Here is a 16,807-nt window from a genome sequence, read left to right as displayed (position 1 = left end):
AGCTGTGCTTTCAGTGTATTGTTCCACTCTCAATAGAGCCTCTCCAGGCATCTACAGCTTTCACGCTGTTACTTTCTGTATTAGTTCATATTGCTGCTGTAATAAATTACTACAAGTTTGGTGACTTAAAAAAACACAGATTGATCATCTTATAGTTCTGCAGGTCAGAAGTCTGAAACAGGTCTCAAGAGGCTAAATTCAAGGTGGCAGCAAGGCTGTGTCCCTTCGGGAGGCTCTAGCGCAGAACCCATTCCAGTTTCTAGAGGCTTACCTTCATTACTGGGCTCTTGGCCCTTTTCTTCCATCTTAAAAACCTACATTACTGGGACCAAGTTCTTCTCATACTGCTATGACACTAACTCTCCTCTGTCTCCCTCTTCCACTTTTAAGAACTCCTGTGATTATATTGGGTCCACCCAGATAATCCAGGATAAATTTCCCTACGTTAAAGTCTATTGTTAAGCAATGTTAATTCCATCTGCTCCCTTAATTCCTCTTGCCACATAACTTATATTCACAGGTTCTAAGACTTAGGTTGTGGACCATCTCTGGGGGCTAGCAGGGTTCATTATCTTGCCTACCACACCTTCCTATTAAAATCTCTGCTCATGAATTTCCATTTGGACATAAATGTTTGCTACGGTTGACGTCTGTGTCATTTCCAGGGCTATTTATATTATCATGAAGCATAACAATCAAGAGAATAAATCTGTAATGATGATATTTAAAGGATAAGTATATTAGAAGGCTGAAATACATCCAGCAAAACACATCATTAAGATCAATTACATTACCAAGAACATAAAATTGATCATGCCCACATATCTTTTAAAGTCCACTTTTATAAAAGTCCCTTAACAAAGTTAAACAGGCTTGGGGCTAATCTGAGAGGTGCTTGATATGAAAACTGAAACAAGAAGATCTCAGAATAGATACAGATTAATAGACAAACTCGAACTATCAAAATTGAGCATTGGACATAAATGCCAAAAATCTATTTTCCAGAATTTGATTTGAAAATATAAGTTAATATTAATTTTAAATCACTCTGACAGGGTCAACCTATACTAATTGTATATTTATGGTATAAATAAGTACAGATGCATATATTGTAAAATCGTTTTCAAATTTTCACTGTCATTGCTTTAATTCTGGTTTAACTTTTTAAAATTCAAATTTAAATAAATGTTTAGGTGAAAACTTCTGTGTATGTTATTCTTCAGTATCTCTGAAGCACTACAAGTAATTTGTATCCTTGAAATTTTTGAGAAATGTATTTATTAACAATTACAATAAAAATTATATGAATAAAACAGAAGGAGAATATTATGAAATCCTCTTAAGATGTCCGGTTCACATTAGTCTTAAAATACCCACATACCAAAGAGCTTCTCATCTTTTCCCATTCCCAACCCTCTACTGCTATACCCAACCTTACCAAACTACCTACAAGTTTCAAAAGTTCATTTAAACATCATCACCTCTACTAGTTGTGCCTCAAGTATCTTTTTACCTAACTTATTAGTTAAGCTTATTCACCTGGTTTATTCTCACTTGTCTTTCAGGATTCAGATGAGGTATCACCTTGTCTGGAAACATTTTCCTGACTTAATCTGTCTGAATTACAGGTACCTCCTATGAGTTTCCATCAAACCTTGTGTTCTGCCTTCTATGAGAGCATTTATCACAAAATGTTATTGTTGTCTACCCCCTTATCTGTCTTTCTATTAATCCCAAAGATTACTAAGGCAGTAACCATGTTTTATCCTTGATATTTCTGTATCTGGATCACAGTAAATGTTTAAAAATAATGTTTGCTGAATAAAAGAAAATACACATACATTTAATATGCTTAACTTTTAAACAGTTCTCAAAAGCTTTGTTGTTGCCTTCCTAAACTTTAAGAAAGGTCAAGTAAGACAAAACTGAAAGTGACTTCCAACCATACGGCAAACCACAGGCCCTCCTTGTCCCAAACCACACAGAAATACCTGATCAAATATGCAATGCTGTCAAAATACACAGCTGAATTTGAAATAATAAAAAGGAGATTCCTGGGTAACAGAAACAAAGAGTATACTGAAAGGCAAAAGCAGGCATAGAAGGTGACTGGAAAATAACAGGGGATGATCAGCTTTGGCTATAGGCCCTAACAGCTGGGCACTGGGAGCTGGGATTTTACAGGGTAAGCCTTTTACTGCTAAATGTCTGTTAGTCTGACTTATAAAACTATTTGCAAAACTGACTATGCTGTGCTAGACTGAAGAGAACAAGAATGATGGAAGAAAAGTCTGTTTACATCTGACAATACCATGTATTTTAGCCTAGCAGTCATAATGTGAATTATATAACTCTGAGATGATGAGGTACACCCAGCCCAGGGAAAGTGGTCTCTGGCATGCATCCAGATTAGGCTATGTCCAAGAATGCCCCAGTCTCATAATAATAAATATAAATAAGTCTAGGCCCAGAAACTAGGCTTCCAGAAGCACAATATCACTCAGATATTATCATCCACAACTGTGCCTCTGCTTACGAGGGCCTGGGACTTGGAAGCTGCCTATCTTTCTGATGAGATTACCAATCTCTCTGCTATATAACCTAAACACACAAGCTTCCTTCTGTATCCTTTAGATTTAGATTTACTCCATCAATCCAAATCACTACGGAGTTGTAATGTTTTGAATGACCTCTCAGGGATATGGGTATACATGAGACAAGGTACTGGAACTCAGACTTCTGCTTAAATCCTGGACCCTAGAAGGAACTGCCACCTCAATAAAATGAGAATGCCAGGCTCAGAAAGTTGCAAAGGCAAATTCTATCAGACAGTTAAAAAAAAAACAACAAAACAATTTTACGCACTCTCTCAAAGAAAATAAAAGAGAACAAAATACTTTCTGACTCACATTATAAGGCCAACATTACTCTGATACCAAAACCAAAGCATAAGAAAACTACAGACCAACATCCCTCATGAACATAGACACTGAAGTCCTCAACAAACTATTAGCATATCAAATACAGCAATACACATACACACACACACACACACAAACACACACACACACACACACACACAGAGAAATACAAATTGTACCACAAAGAAGTGGAGTTTATCTTGAGAATGCAAAGCTGGTTATATATCCAAAAATCAATCAATGCAATCAACATATTAAAAATCTAAAGAAAATAAATCATATCAATTTAAACAGAAAACAACAATCATATCAATTTAAACAGAAAAAGGACTTGACAAAATTCAACATCCATTCATAATAAAAACTCTCAGCAAAGCAGGAACAAAAGGGAATTTTCTCAATCTGATAAAGAGCATCTATGAAAAAACCTACAGCTAATATCATACTTAATAGTAAAAGACTAAATGCTGTCCCCCTGAGATAAGGAACTCCTATTCAGTATTTTACTGGAAGCCCTAGCCAGTTTCAAAAAGCAAAAAAAAAAATGGACAGACTGCTTCATGTTTTCTTGTAATACATATTTTTTAAAAAGAACAGAGATTAGAAAAGAAATAATACTATCCATATTCAGAGACAGTGATTGTATACATAGAAAACCCCAAAGAAATGACAACTCCCTGAGCTAGTCATTGTGTTTAGCAAGGTTACAGGATACAAGGTCAACCCCTCAAAATCAGCCATATTCCTACATACTAGAAACGAACAATTGGAAATGAAAAAATTTTTAAATATCATTACAATAGCTCCTTTATAAGAAAGCAACAAGTAGAAACATAATATATAACATTTACAGGATCTTCATGCTGAAAACTGTAAGACAATGCTGAAAGAAATCAGTTAACATCTAAATATCAAAATGGATACATTAGGATTAGGAGTTTTTGGAAAGAGTATTACAGGCCACTGCCACCCCTTTTGCCAGCCAGGTAATGGACCTGCTACCACCATCTCCAGCATCCATAAACAGCTGCTTTTACCCTCAGATTTTGAATAATTCCAAAATAAAATAATGTTTTTAATAGGAGAAAGATTTGTGACCTAGAGTAAAAAGTCCTCAGACATAGCACCAAAAGCAAAATCCATAAAATTAAAAATTGATAAAACTGAACTTCAATTTTAAAACTTTTGTTCTAGAAAAGACATCGTAAGAGAAATTAAAAGTTACAGTCTTATCTGTTACAGATAAGCTTTTCATTTCTCTTAGCGATGTCTTCTCTAGAAAATTTTTGGAAATCACACATTATAAAAAAGATTTATATCCAAAGTATACAACGAACTCTCAAAACTTAACAGCAAGAAAACAAACAACCCCCCACCCCCAAAAAAGAAAACAAACAACCCAAATGAAACATGTGCAAAAGACTTGGACACTGTAATATACAGAAGATATAAATGGACAAATAAACACACGAAAGATGTTCAAAATTAAAATTAGGATGAGATACCACTATGCACCTACTAGGAATGGCTAAAAACAAATACTGACAATACCAAGTGCTGCTAAGGATGTAGAAACTGGAATTTTCATACATTGTTGGTGGGAATGCAAAATGGTACAACTACTCTAGAAATGCTTGCAGTTTCCTATAAACATACACTTACCACATGACTTAGCAATACTACTCTAGGTATCTACCCAAGTGAACCGAAAATGTGTTTTCACACAAAAATTGTATACAAATATTTATAGTATAGCTCTATTTAAAAATGCCAAAACCTAAAAACAATCCTAATAACCCTCAACAAATGAATGAATAAACAGCTTTGTGTATCCTTACAATAAAATACTACTCAGCAATAAAAAGGAACGAACTATTGATAAGCAGAATCACCTCAAAGGATTTCAAAGGCATCATGCTGTTTTAAAAGTCACATACAGTAGAACTCTATTTACATACATTAGAATTCTATTTATATGACACTCTCAGAAGGACAAAACTATAGTGACCAAGAAATATCAGGGATTCCAGGGATTATAAGGATGTGAGGAGTGTGGTCAGGTACAGTAGCTCACACCTATAATCCCAGTACTTTGGGAGGCTGAGGTGGGAGGATCACTTGAGGCCAAGAGTTTAACACCAGCCCAGGCAACATAGCAAGACACTGTCTCAACAAAAAATAAAAAACCCAACTTAGCCAGGCATGGTGGTGTGCACCTGTAGTTCTAGATACTCAAGAGGCTGAGGCAGAAGGATCACTTGAGCCCAGGAGTTCAAGGCTACAGTACCCATGATTGCACCAATGTATTCCAGCCTGGGTGACAGAGTGAGAGAGTGAGACCTGTCTCTTTAAAAAAAAAAAAAAAAAAAAAAAAAGTGGGAAGGATGTGCCTATGCTTACTAAGAGACAAAAGGGACAATAGGGCTTTTTTTTTTGGCGGCAGAGGTGAGGGGGTGTTATAGAACTGTTCTATCTCCTGATTTTGATACTAGTAAAAAACTACATAAGTGTTGAAGTTCAGAGAACTGCTCACCTCCACAAAAAGTCCAATTTTACTAAAAATATTTTTAAAAGTAAATGGAAAGGTTACAAAAACCACCCTACTAACAAGTTATTTATATTAATATATAGAAAGGTTTCATTACTTCATTTAATATTTTGACCACGGACTATGTAACAGTGAGGAAATACATATCAAAAGGCTGAAATCATGTTAATAGCATTTAGATTTTGATAAACATACTAGGTGCCGTTATCTTATTTGATCCTCATAACTACCCTGAAAGTGCATATTATTTATTATTCTTAGTTTACCAGTGTAGAAACAAACTACAAGAAATTAAGTAACTTGCTCAAAGTTGCAGAGATACTAAGTACCTGAGTTAGGAATTAAACCTAATTCAGTATGTAGCCAAACAGTAAGTAAGTGTTCAATTAATGTTGAATGAATGCATACAAAGCTCATGCTCTGATACTATGCTGCCTTCTGATAAATTTAGTCATATTAAATGTATATATTCATATTTTAAAAGGCCAGAACAGAATGTGGAAGGATTAAATTTAATAAATATAATTATTACATTTCTTTTTTAGTTAAGTTGTTTAAGTGAACAATTTTTTTTTTCTTTTGAGACGGAGTCTCGCTCTGTCATCCAGGCTGGAGTGCAGTGGCGCGATCTCGGCTCACTGCAAGCTCCGCCTCCCGGGTTCACGCCATTCTCCTGCCTCAGCCTCTCCGAATAGCTGGGACTACAGGCGCCCGCCACCACGCCCAGCTAATTTTTTTTTTTTTTGTATTTTTAGTGGAGACGGGGTTTCACCGTGGTCTCGATCTCCTGACCTCGTGATCCGCCCGCCTCGGCCTCCCAAAGTGCTGGGATTACAAGCGTGAGCCACCGCGCCCGGCCAAGTGAACAATTTTTAAAAGGTCATACTAAAAGAGGAATATTTACGAAACACTATCCCGTTTACCTGCATTTGCAAATAATTTTCTTTTTTTAAAGTGCTACACAGCCTATTTGCTATACGAAATGAAGAAAAAGATAAACACAGATTAATATCATTTTCCCCTACCTTAGAATTCTTTAATTAAAAAAAATCAAAAGACCAACTGATACCAATAATTTCAAACCAGTATATAAACTTCCTTTAACTAGGTCTCCTTTCTTAAACATGTATTCTTTACTAGGGCCATTTTGGTGGTAGTTTGTTTTAAGACCACTCCATCCAAAATAAATAAAGTTCAGAGACACCTGGAATAATTGAAAAAGACAGAAGAGACCTTTTAAATGTGACGTAAATAGTCCCTCCTTATCCGTGGAAGGTGAGTTCCAAGACCCCTAGTGGATGCTTGAAACTGCAGATGGTATCGAAGCCTGTATGTACTGTTTTTTCCTATATATAGTACCAATAGAACAGTTACGACAATATTTTGTAATAAAAGTTACATAAATGTGGTCTCTCTCTCTCTCTCAAGATACCTTATTGTACTATACTCACCCTTCTTCTTGTGATTTGTCAATCCGATAACCAAGATGACTACTAAGTGCCTAAGGGGCAGGTAGTGTATACATTGTAGATACACTGGACAAAGGCATGATTCACTTCCAGGACAGAATGGCCCAAGACTTCACCATACTACTCAGAACAGCATGCAATTTAAAACTTGTTGTTTTTGCCTGAAATTTTCCATTTAATATTTTCAGACTACACTTGACCACAGGTAACTGAAACCACAGAAAGCAAAACCACAGATAAGGGGGTAAGACTGTACCTCTTACATTAATGTATCACATTTATAGTTTAGACACAGTGAGTTTTGATTTTATCATATAACAGATCAACATCCAACATATTGAGTTTATTTCAATATTCAATAATATGTATTAAAATTTCTATGATATTTAGATGTCCCATGCTTGTCACGAGACTATAGTTAAGCACTATCCTGGATTATGAAATACATTGTGCAGAAAAGATGAACCAGCAGGCCTGTGATGCTATCCTTAAAAAAGCCTGCCTGCGGCCGGGCGCGGTGGCTCACGCCTGTAATCCCAACACTTTGGGAGGCCGAGGCAGGTGGATCACGAGGTCAGGAGATCGAGACCATCCTGGCTAACACGGTGAAACCTCGTCTCTACTAAAAATACAAAAAATTAGCTGGGCGTGGTGGTGGACACGTGTAGTCCCAGCTACTCGGGAGGCTGAGGGAGGAGAATGACATGAACCCGGGAGGCAGAGATTGCAGTGAGCCGAGATCGCGCCACTGCACTCCAGCCTGGGCGACAGAGCGAGACTCTGTTTAAAAAAAAAAAAAGCCTGCTTGCACAAAGGAAATCAGTATACTGAAACAATATCTCCACTCCCATGTTTACCACAGCATTATTCACAATAACCAAGATATGGAATCAACCTAAGTACCCATCAATAGATGAATGAAGAAAATGTGGTACATACACACAATGGAATATTATTCAGCCATAAAAAAGAATGAAATCCTGTCATTTACAACAGCATAGAAGGAACTGAAAGACATTTAAGTGAAATAAGCCAGGCACAGAAAGACAAGTATTGTACGTTTCCACTAATATGTGGGAGCTACAAAAAAAAAAAACTGAACTCATGGAGATAAGAGAATAGAATGATGTTATTGTCTTATGGATAGTCATTAAAGTGTGTAAACATGGGTTAGAAGTGGGAAGCTGGGTAGAAGTTTTACAAGAAGATTTAAGATGGTCAGGGGGCTTAAAAAGGCTAGCTATGGGAGGTGATACAGAGTTGACATATCTCTAAGTAGAATTACCAGAGGCTTGGAAGGGTAATGGGGAGCAGGGCATAAAGAGCGGATAGTTAATGGGATAAAAATACAGTTGGATAGAAAAAGTAAGATCTAGCATTCAGTAGCAAAATATGGCGCCTACAGTTAACAATAATTTGTTGTATATGTCAAGTTAAATAAAAGAATGGAATTGGAATGTTTAATTGGGGAATCCATCACCTCAAGCATTTATCATTTCTTTTGAAAAAAAGATAAATATGTACAACTATTACATATGTAAAACTATTATATATCCACAATAATTAAAAACAAAAAAACTAAAAGAAAAAACAAACCAAAAAAATAAAAAAGAAAAGAAAAGCCTGCTTGCAAGGTTAGCTCTTGGCCGACAGCTGCGAAATGGGATTTGGAGAGGGTTCTCACCATTCCCAGAACTGATTAAGCTGCTCACTAAGCCTAAATTGTTTATGCAAACAATGTAATTTATGCTGAACACCTGCTTTCCTTCTGGGAGCCTGAAATTTTGGTATATACCAGTTAAAGGGTGCTTATATGACCAGCCCCCTAATTAAAAACCTGGGGTGCTGAGCCTCTAACACTGTCCCTGATAGACAATGTTTCACATACTTTGTCACAATTTGTTGCTGAGGGAACTGAGTACATCTTGCCTGAGTCCATTAGGAAAGGATTCTTAAAAGCTTGTACTTCCTCTGGACTTCGCCTCATGTGCCTCTTCCCTTTGCAGATTTTGCCCTGTATCCTGTCTCTGCAATAAATCAGCTGCAATTAAATGCTGAGTCCTCTGAGTCTTCTTAGCAAATCAGTGAACTTGGGGACAGTGTTGAGGTCTCCTGCAATATACATACTAAAAGATACTGAGTAAAATATATACCTACCATCTTACCAGGCAATGTGCTCTTGGAGGAAAGTCATTATTCATACACAGCAAATCTTGCATAGATTGTGGAATAACATCTACAAAAACATTTGATAATGAAAAAGTTAGTATGTTCATGATCAGGCAGAGTTTTATAACATGCTTTGAGGAAACACATGTCTTGCTAGATCATGCAGTTTTGATATTGCTTTAAGATTCATATCTAAAGATAGCTCTTGAGTACAGGGAGAGGGATTTCTCTCTCATTGTTTTTTCTTCAAATAAAAGTAGCCTATAAAAAAGACAGATGCCACTTCCATGTTTAAAATATTTTTTTGCTTCTGAGTCACAACTCACACAATTCCTCACCCTTACCAGAAAGCTTCGTTTTATTTATTCTTCTTAGCCTGTCCTTGCCTCTACTTTTCTTCAACATTCTATTTAGAGATATGTCAACTCTGTATAACCTCCCATAGCAAGCCTTTTTAGGCCCCCTGTCCATCTTAAATGTTCTTGTAAAACTTCTACCTGGCTTCCCACTTCTAAACCATGTTTACACACTTAAATTGCTATCCACGATAAGGTACTAACATAAAAGATCATTATACTCATAAATACATGACAAATTCAATGCATAAAAAATAGTATCCATTCACAAAAATAATTTTTGTTGTATAGCTATCATTGCTTAGCAAATCTATACTTTTTATTTTGCTAAAAGACTAAAGAGAATGCCAACAATTTGATGCTTTTCAGACCAAAAGCAATAGGCAACTCTGACAAAATAAATGATTAGTGCTCAAATCTCCTGACCTCTGATAATATAGTTTTAAATGTGTATCTGTAAAACTGAGCTGATGGTTTGGCTTGTAACTCCCACTATAAGTCACAAGCTCAATCACAACCAAATTAAAAGAAAACTGCACTTTATATGTACACTTGCAACAATGCCTTAACTAGCTTAAAATTCATTCACCTTTGGCTGGGCACAGTGGTTCACGTCCGTAATCCCAGCACTTTGGAAGGCCAAGACAGGTGGATCACCTGAGGTCAGGAGTTCAAGACCAGCCCAGTCAACATAACAAAACCCTGTCTCTACTAAAAATACAAAAATTAACTGGGCACGGTGATTGGTGCCTGTAATCCCAGCAACTTTGGAAGCTGAGGCAGGAGAATTGCTTGAACCCAGGAGGCAGAGGTTGCAGTGAGCTGAGATCGCGCCATTGCACTCCAGCCTGGACAACAAGAGTGAAACTCCGTCTCAAAAACAAAAAAAAAAATCATTCGCCTTCATTGTACCACAGTCTCCTTTATCTATTCATCTCAGACCACTGATTCTAAGCCTCTTTACTACAGCAGCTTTTCCTTGATGCATGATCTTCCCTTAAATTAACAGCACTTAAATTTTTGCTATCTTGAATAGTTTCCTTCGTTAATTGGCAGAATGTTGAACCTGAAAATTGCTGGGCTATTATGAGACCTCCCACCAATTGCACACACTTCCCTCTTCCTCTTAAAGTTCTCATATTCACATTCTGGCTTAATTATTTTCTTTTGCTGTATAATTGCCTTCAATATATGTATATATGGTTAATGTTATCTTCCCTGGTTTATGAATCTGAATGTATATGTTATCTAATTGTTTTGTTTCTAAGAAGAATATACATAATAGAAAAGGTAACATAACTCTATTCTTACACAAGAAAAAGCACAGATTTTTTCAGGTCTGAGCTTACAAATGATAATCTGTTATGATCAGAAAAAGTTTAACACATTCTACCTATTTATTTGCTTAGTGAATGAAGAAGGGTATTTGACTGGCAGCTCCAAAGTTCATGTTTATTCAGTATCTTGCTCACTCACTGTTATGCACTAGTTTATGTAAGGACAGAAGATTTTGGATGATTTGACCTATTAACAATTATAGACACCATTTATTGAGTACCTGGCATGGGTCAGGTACTGAGATACTTGCTTATGTACAATTTCTCATTAAATCTTCACTTAGCCCTCCAGGTAGTATTACTTCATTTTACAACTGAGATAACTCAAGCTTAGAAGGGGCAATTAACTAGCAAGTAGAAAAAATAAAATTTTAATCCACTTGTTTTGACTCCAAAATCTGGAGTAAATCCAAAATACTACCCTCTAATCAACAGATTTTCCTTTATTTGTAATCCTTCAAAGCCAAACTTTACTTGCTTAATTCTCCTTCTCTAATCTCCCAATTAAAAGTGATCTTTTCTCCTCTGAATTCCAACAAAACTTTATCTGTACTTCAGCATGCACTTATCACTTTCTACCTATTACGGTTACTTACTTATCTATCTTATCTTCCCTACTGGAATGTAGGGCTTGGAAGAGTACTTGGTACATGTTAGGTACTCAATAAATATGAGCTGATTTAATTAATTGAAAAATGAATGACACTGTAATTCATCCTCTACCTCAGATGTGGTGAAACAACTTTGCTTATGTAAAACAGTTCCAGAGAAACTGACACTATGGAAGAAAACTAAATTAATAATTCAAAATTACAGCCACTCTTAAAAATCAGAAGTTAATATTATTATATAGAAATAACTTACCTTCTAATAACTCATCCTTTCCTTCTTTATCAGTGGACTCTTGTACAAGATAATGATGAGTGACTGAGAACTTGAAGTCAGCAAAGGAAATTTCATCTGATTTCTCTTCCCATGTGCCAGAAGTAAATATACCCTATATGTAACAATAAAATGGCAAAATATTTACCTTAATCAATAGCTATCATTACATTTACTAACGACAGGAATATTTTCCCCTTTTTCTGCCCTATAAATATCCTCCATACAATCAAAGAAAAACATAAAAGTGAATGCAACCAAGAGAAAATTATTTTATAAATGATTTATCACAGTGTTCCTTTAAAAAGAAATTTCTCCTAGAATATTAACTATCAAGTGACTTACAAAGATTAATAACAATTTTTTCCAAGATGTCTCTATATAAAATCATGAACACATCAATATATATTAATAACACAGCATATAGCATTATTTGACACCAGAAATTGCTTCATAAAGAAGCAGTCTGCACAATCAATTTAAGTGGCATGACACCTGTAGCACTTATTTAACAGATTCCTGCTTCTTTATCAAGCTTTGGCGTTCAAGTCTTTCCATTTGAACAGCAACTTCTTGAATGAAAAACATATATTAAGAGTTCCAAAGAGCTCCTTACTTACACATAACCCTAAGCATAAAAAAGGATTTTTCCCACAGAGCTTCTAATCTCCCGTAGCTATTTTTTCCAATGGAGAGGTAAACAGTCATTACAGCATAGCACCACATAAGGCAGGAAATACCAACCAAGCAACTAGCCAAGCACAGATAGCCCCAAACTAGATTGAAAATATATAAGCAATGAATCTGTGAGTTACTATTTTAAAAATGTTTTCATGGCTATACCTAGTGTAAACATCTCAATTTTTATGTATATTCCTGGAAAGATACTTATAATTCTAAATTAAATTAAATCCTATTTTAAGTGTCCTAAGTGTATATTATTACATAAGTACATCAAATATCAATCTTTTCATTAGTATTTGAACTGTCATGTATGATACACATCCAAAATCATAATCCTTTTATTATACTTTAAGTTCTGGGATACACGTGCAGAACATGCAGGTTTATTACATAGCTATACACGTGCCATAGTGGTTTGCTGCACCCATCAACTGGTCATCTACATTAGGTATTTCTCCTAATGCTATCCCTCCCCTAGCCCTCCCCTCCCCCAACAGGTCCCAGTGTGTGATGCTTCTCTCCCTGTGTCCATGTGTTCTCACTGTTCAACTCACACTTATGAGTGAGAACATGCAGCATGTGGTTTTCTATTCCCGTGTTAGAGTGCTGAGAATGATGGTTTCCAGCTTCATCCATGTCCCTACAAAGGACATGAATTCATCCTCTTTTATGGCTGCATAGTACTCCATGGTGTATATGTGCCACATTTTCTTAATCCAGTCTGTCATTGACGGACATCTGGGTTGGTTCCAAGTATTTGCTGTTGTGAACAGTGCTGCAATAAACATATGTGTGCCTGTGTCTTTATAGTAGAATGATTTATAATCCTTTGGGTATATACCCAGTAATGGGATTGCTGAGTCAAGGAAATAAGAGAGGACACAAACAAATGGACAAACAGTCCATGGTCATGGATGGAAAGTATCAATACTATGAAAATGGCCACACTGCCCAAAGTAATTTATAGATTCAATGCTATCCCCATTAAGCTATCATTGGCTTTCTTCACAGAATTAGAAAAAACTAAATTTCATATGGAACCAAAAAAGCACCCATATAGCCAAGACAATCCTAAGCAAAAAGAACAAAGCTAGAGGTATCATGCTGCCTGACTTCAAACTATATTACAAGGCTACAGTAACCAAAATGGCATGGTACTTTTTACCAAAACAGATATATAGACCAACAGAACAGAACAGAGGCCTCAGAAATAACACGACACATCTACAACCATCTGATCTTTGACAAACCTGACAAAAACAAACAATGGGGAAAGGATTCCCTATTTAATAAATGGTGTTGGGAAAACTGGCTAGCCATATACAGAAAACTGAAACTGGACCCCTTCCTTATACCTTATACAAAAATTAATTCAAGATGGATTAAAGACTTAAACATAAGACCTAAAACCATAGAAACCCTAGAAGAAAACCTAGGCATATTAGCAAAGACTTCATGATTAAAACACCAAAAGCAATGGCAACAAATGCCAAAATTGACAAATGGGATCTAATTAAACTAAAGAGCTTCTTGCACAGCAAAAGAAACTATTATCAGAGTGAACAGGCAACCTACAGAATGGGAGAAAATTTTTGCAATTTATCCATCTGACAAAGGGCTAATGGATCCAGAATCTACAAAGAACTTAAACAAATTTACAAGAAAAAACAACCCCATCAAAAAGTGGGCAAGGAATTTTAATTTTTTTTCTTTTTTTTTTTTTGAGATGGAGTCTCACTCTGTCACCCAGGCTGGAGTGCAGTGGTGTGATCTTGGTTCACTGCAACTTCCGCCTCCCAGGTTTTAAGTGATTCTCCTGCATCAGTCTCCCATGTTGCTGGGATTACAGGCATGCACCACGATGCCTAGCTAATTTTTGAATTTTTAGTAGAGACAGGGTTTCACTATGTTGGCCAGGCTGGTCTTGAACTCCTGACCTCAAGTCATCTGCCCACCTCAGCCTCCCAAAGTGCTGGGATTACAGGCATGAGCCACCATACCTGGCCAAAAATCATAATTTTTTTGTGTGGGGTAGATTTCTTTACCATGAGGTTGACCTGTGTTAAATCAAGGCATCAACTGCCTATACCAAAGTCTCAAGAGGCAGTAAATAATATGATAATGTACATAAGAGCCTGTTTTGCTAGAAGAAATGCCCAATATAAAGCAGTTATGGCTAAAACTAGGTAAAAGAAAGTCCAGAAAAGAAGAGAGAAATCCCTTTTTCAAGTTTGCAGTAAATCTTTTAAAATGATACAGAGATACTGTCTCACCCTAATTTTGGATTCTGGTACTGTTGTCAACCTTACCAACAACAATCTAGAGGAAGATCTGATTGTATTCAATAAAGACAAGGCATCCAAGTTCTGTCTCTAAAACAGACTCAACTGATAAACAACACTCTAACATCCCATATTCAATTCCATTAGGATATAGTCATTTGATACCAATTTCCAGTATGGCATGTATCTGCTATGCGAACCGAAATGACAATTCTAGTTCATCAAAATTGACCTAGTAATTCATTAAAAATTACCTTTGAGGATCCTAACCAGAAAATAAAAAGAGATAAATGTATAGATTTAAAAGAAAACTGTCCCTATTCACAGATTACCTGATCATGTATGTAGAATATCCAAAAGAATCTACAAACAAATGATTAAAACTGATGAGTTTACAAAGTTATGAAATTCAAGGTCAATATATAATAACCATCTGTATTTTTATATACTAGCAACAAATGCTTGGAAAGAGAAATTTTTAAAAATACCCCTTACTACCATTAAAAAAAGAAATTATCTAGGAATAAACCTAATGAAAGATGAGCAAAAACTCTACCTAAAATACTTCAAAACACTGCAGAGAGATATTAAAGACCCAATAGAGATTCATCATATACATGGATTGGAAGATAAAACACTGTGAACACATCAGTTCTCCCCAAGTTAATCTGTATATTCAACATGATCCCAATCAAAACATCAGCAAGAGGCATTTTGTAGAAATTGACAAGTTGATTCTAAAACTAATATGAAAATCCAAAGAACCTAGAACAGCTAAAATAATTTTGATGAATAAGTATGCTACCTGATTTTAACACTTACTTTGCTACAATAATTAAGACAGTATAGTATAGGCATAAGGATAGACAAACACATCAATGAAATAGAGTCCAGAAATAACATTCGCACTTATACCTGACTTCACAACAGAGATGCCATTGGAATTCAGGGGGGAAATAATAGTCTTTTCAACAAACGGTCCTGGAATAATTAAATATTCACATGGAAGAAAACATGAGAATATCTTGGGATCTTGCAAATACCTTGGGATAGGCAAAGATTCCTTTGACCAGACACAAAAAACACTAACAATTAAAATTAAAAATAGAGAAAATGAACTTCAGCTAAATAAAATTTGTGCTTATAAAAAGACACAGTTAAGAAAATGATTAAGTGGCTGGGCACAGTGGCTCACAACTGTCATCTCAGCTCTTTGGGAGGTCCATCAGGGAGGATCACTTGAAGTCGGAAGTTCGAGACCAGCTTGGGCAACAAGACCCTGTCTCTACAAAATAATTAGCTGGGCATGGTGGTGTGCACCTGTAGTCCTAGCTACTTAGGGAGGCTAAGGCAGGAGGATCACTTGAGACCAAGAGTTTAAGGCTGCAGTGAGCTATGATTGTACCACTGCACTCCAGCCTGGGTGACAAAGCAAGACCCTATCTCTAAGAAAAAAGAAAAAAAAAAAAAAAAGATTAGGGGAAGCCATGGACTACAGGAAAAACAAAATACATACCTGAAAAAGCACTTGCAACCAGGATATATGAGGATAATAAAAAAAAATTGAACAATCCAAATTTTTTAATGAGCAAAAGACTTGAATAGACAGCAGAAAGCGCTATGAATGACCAATAAACAGTAATTGTGATTAATTACTAGATGACTACCATCAATAGTCATCAGTGAAATGCAAATTAAAACCACAATGAGATTCCATTTCATGCCCAACAGAATGACTAAATATAAAAATCTGACAATGCCGAGTGTCACAGAGAACACAGAGGAACTTGAAATCTCATGCACGGCTAACAGCATAAAATGATAAAACACTTTGGAAAAGAATTTGCCAGTTTTTAATAAAAGTAAACATGTAACTACCCTAAGACCTAGCAACTCCACTCCTAAGAATATACCCAAAGAAAGGAAAGCAGATATCTACAAAATTCTCTAGAGAAGCTTTGATAATAATAATCCAGAAATGGAGACAATTTAAATGCCCACCAATAGGAGAAAGGATAGTGTATTGTGGTATAGTTATAGAATAAAAAGAATGATACATACTATATGGGTGAATTTTTAAATCATCACGTTCAGCAAAAAAGTTAGATACGAAGAGTGCATACTGTATGAGTCTATCTGCAAAAAGCTCAAGAACAGGA

The 16,807-nt window shown here is 35.9% G+C and overlaps 1 protein-coding gene across 3 annotated transcripts in view; it reads right to left on the bottom strand.

Annotated features, from left to right (window-relative positions):
* The window catches only part of RAB3GAP1 (RAB3 GTPase activating protein catalytic subunit 1), a 119,133-nt gene that overhangs the window by 66,221 nt on the left and 36,105 nt on the right, over positions 1 to 16,807 (bottom strand). For all 3 annotated transcript variants that reach the window (XM_055262017.2, XM_055262018.2, XM_063630998.1), the window contains exons 4-5: positions 11,665 to 11,797; positions 9,096 to 9,174 (exon numbers count right to left, since the gene is read on the bottom strand). In XM_055262017.2, coding sequence (XP_055117992.1) covers positions 9,096 to 9,174; positions 11,665 to 11,797 — 212 coding nt within the window. The remainder of the gene's footprint in view (positions 1 to 9,095; positions 9,175 to 11,664; positions 11,798 to 16,807) is intronic.

The sequence above is a fragment of the Symphalangus syndactylus genome, chromosome 22, assembly GCF_028878055.3.
Source record: "Symphalangus syndactylus isolate Jambi chromosome 22, NHGRI_mSymSyn1-v2.1_pri, whole genome shotgun sequence".
Classification (NCBI taxonomy): domain Eukaryota; kingdom Metazoa; phylum Chordata; class Mammalia; order Primates; family Hylobatidae; genus Symphalangus; species Symphalangus syndactylus.
The sequence above is the reverse complement of the archived record's forward strand: the minus strand, read 5'-3'. Positions and strand labels throughout refer to the sequence as shown.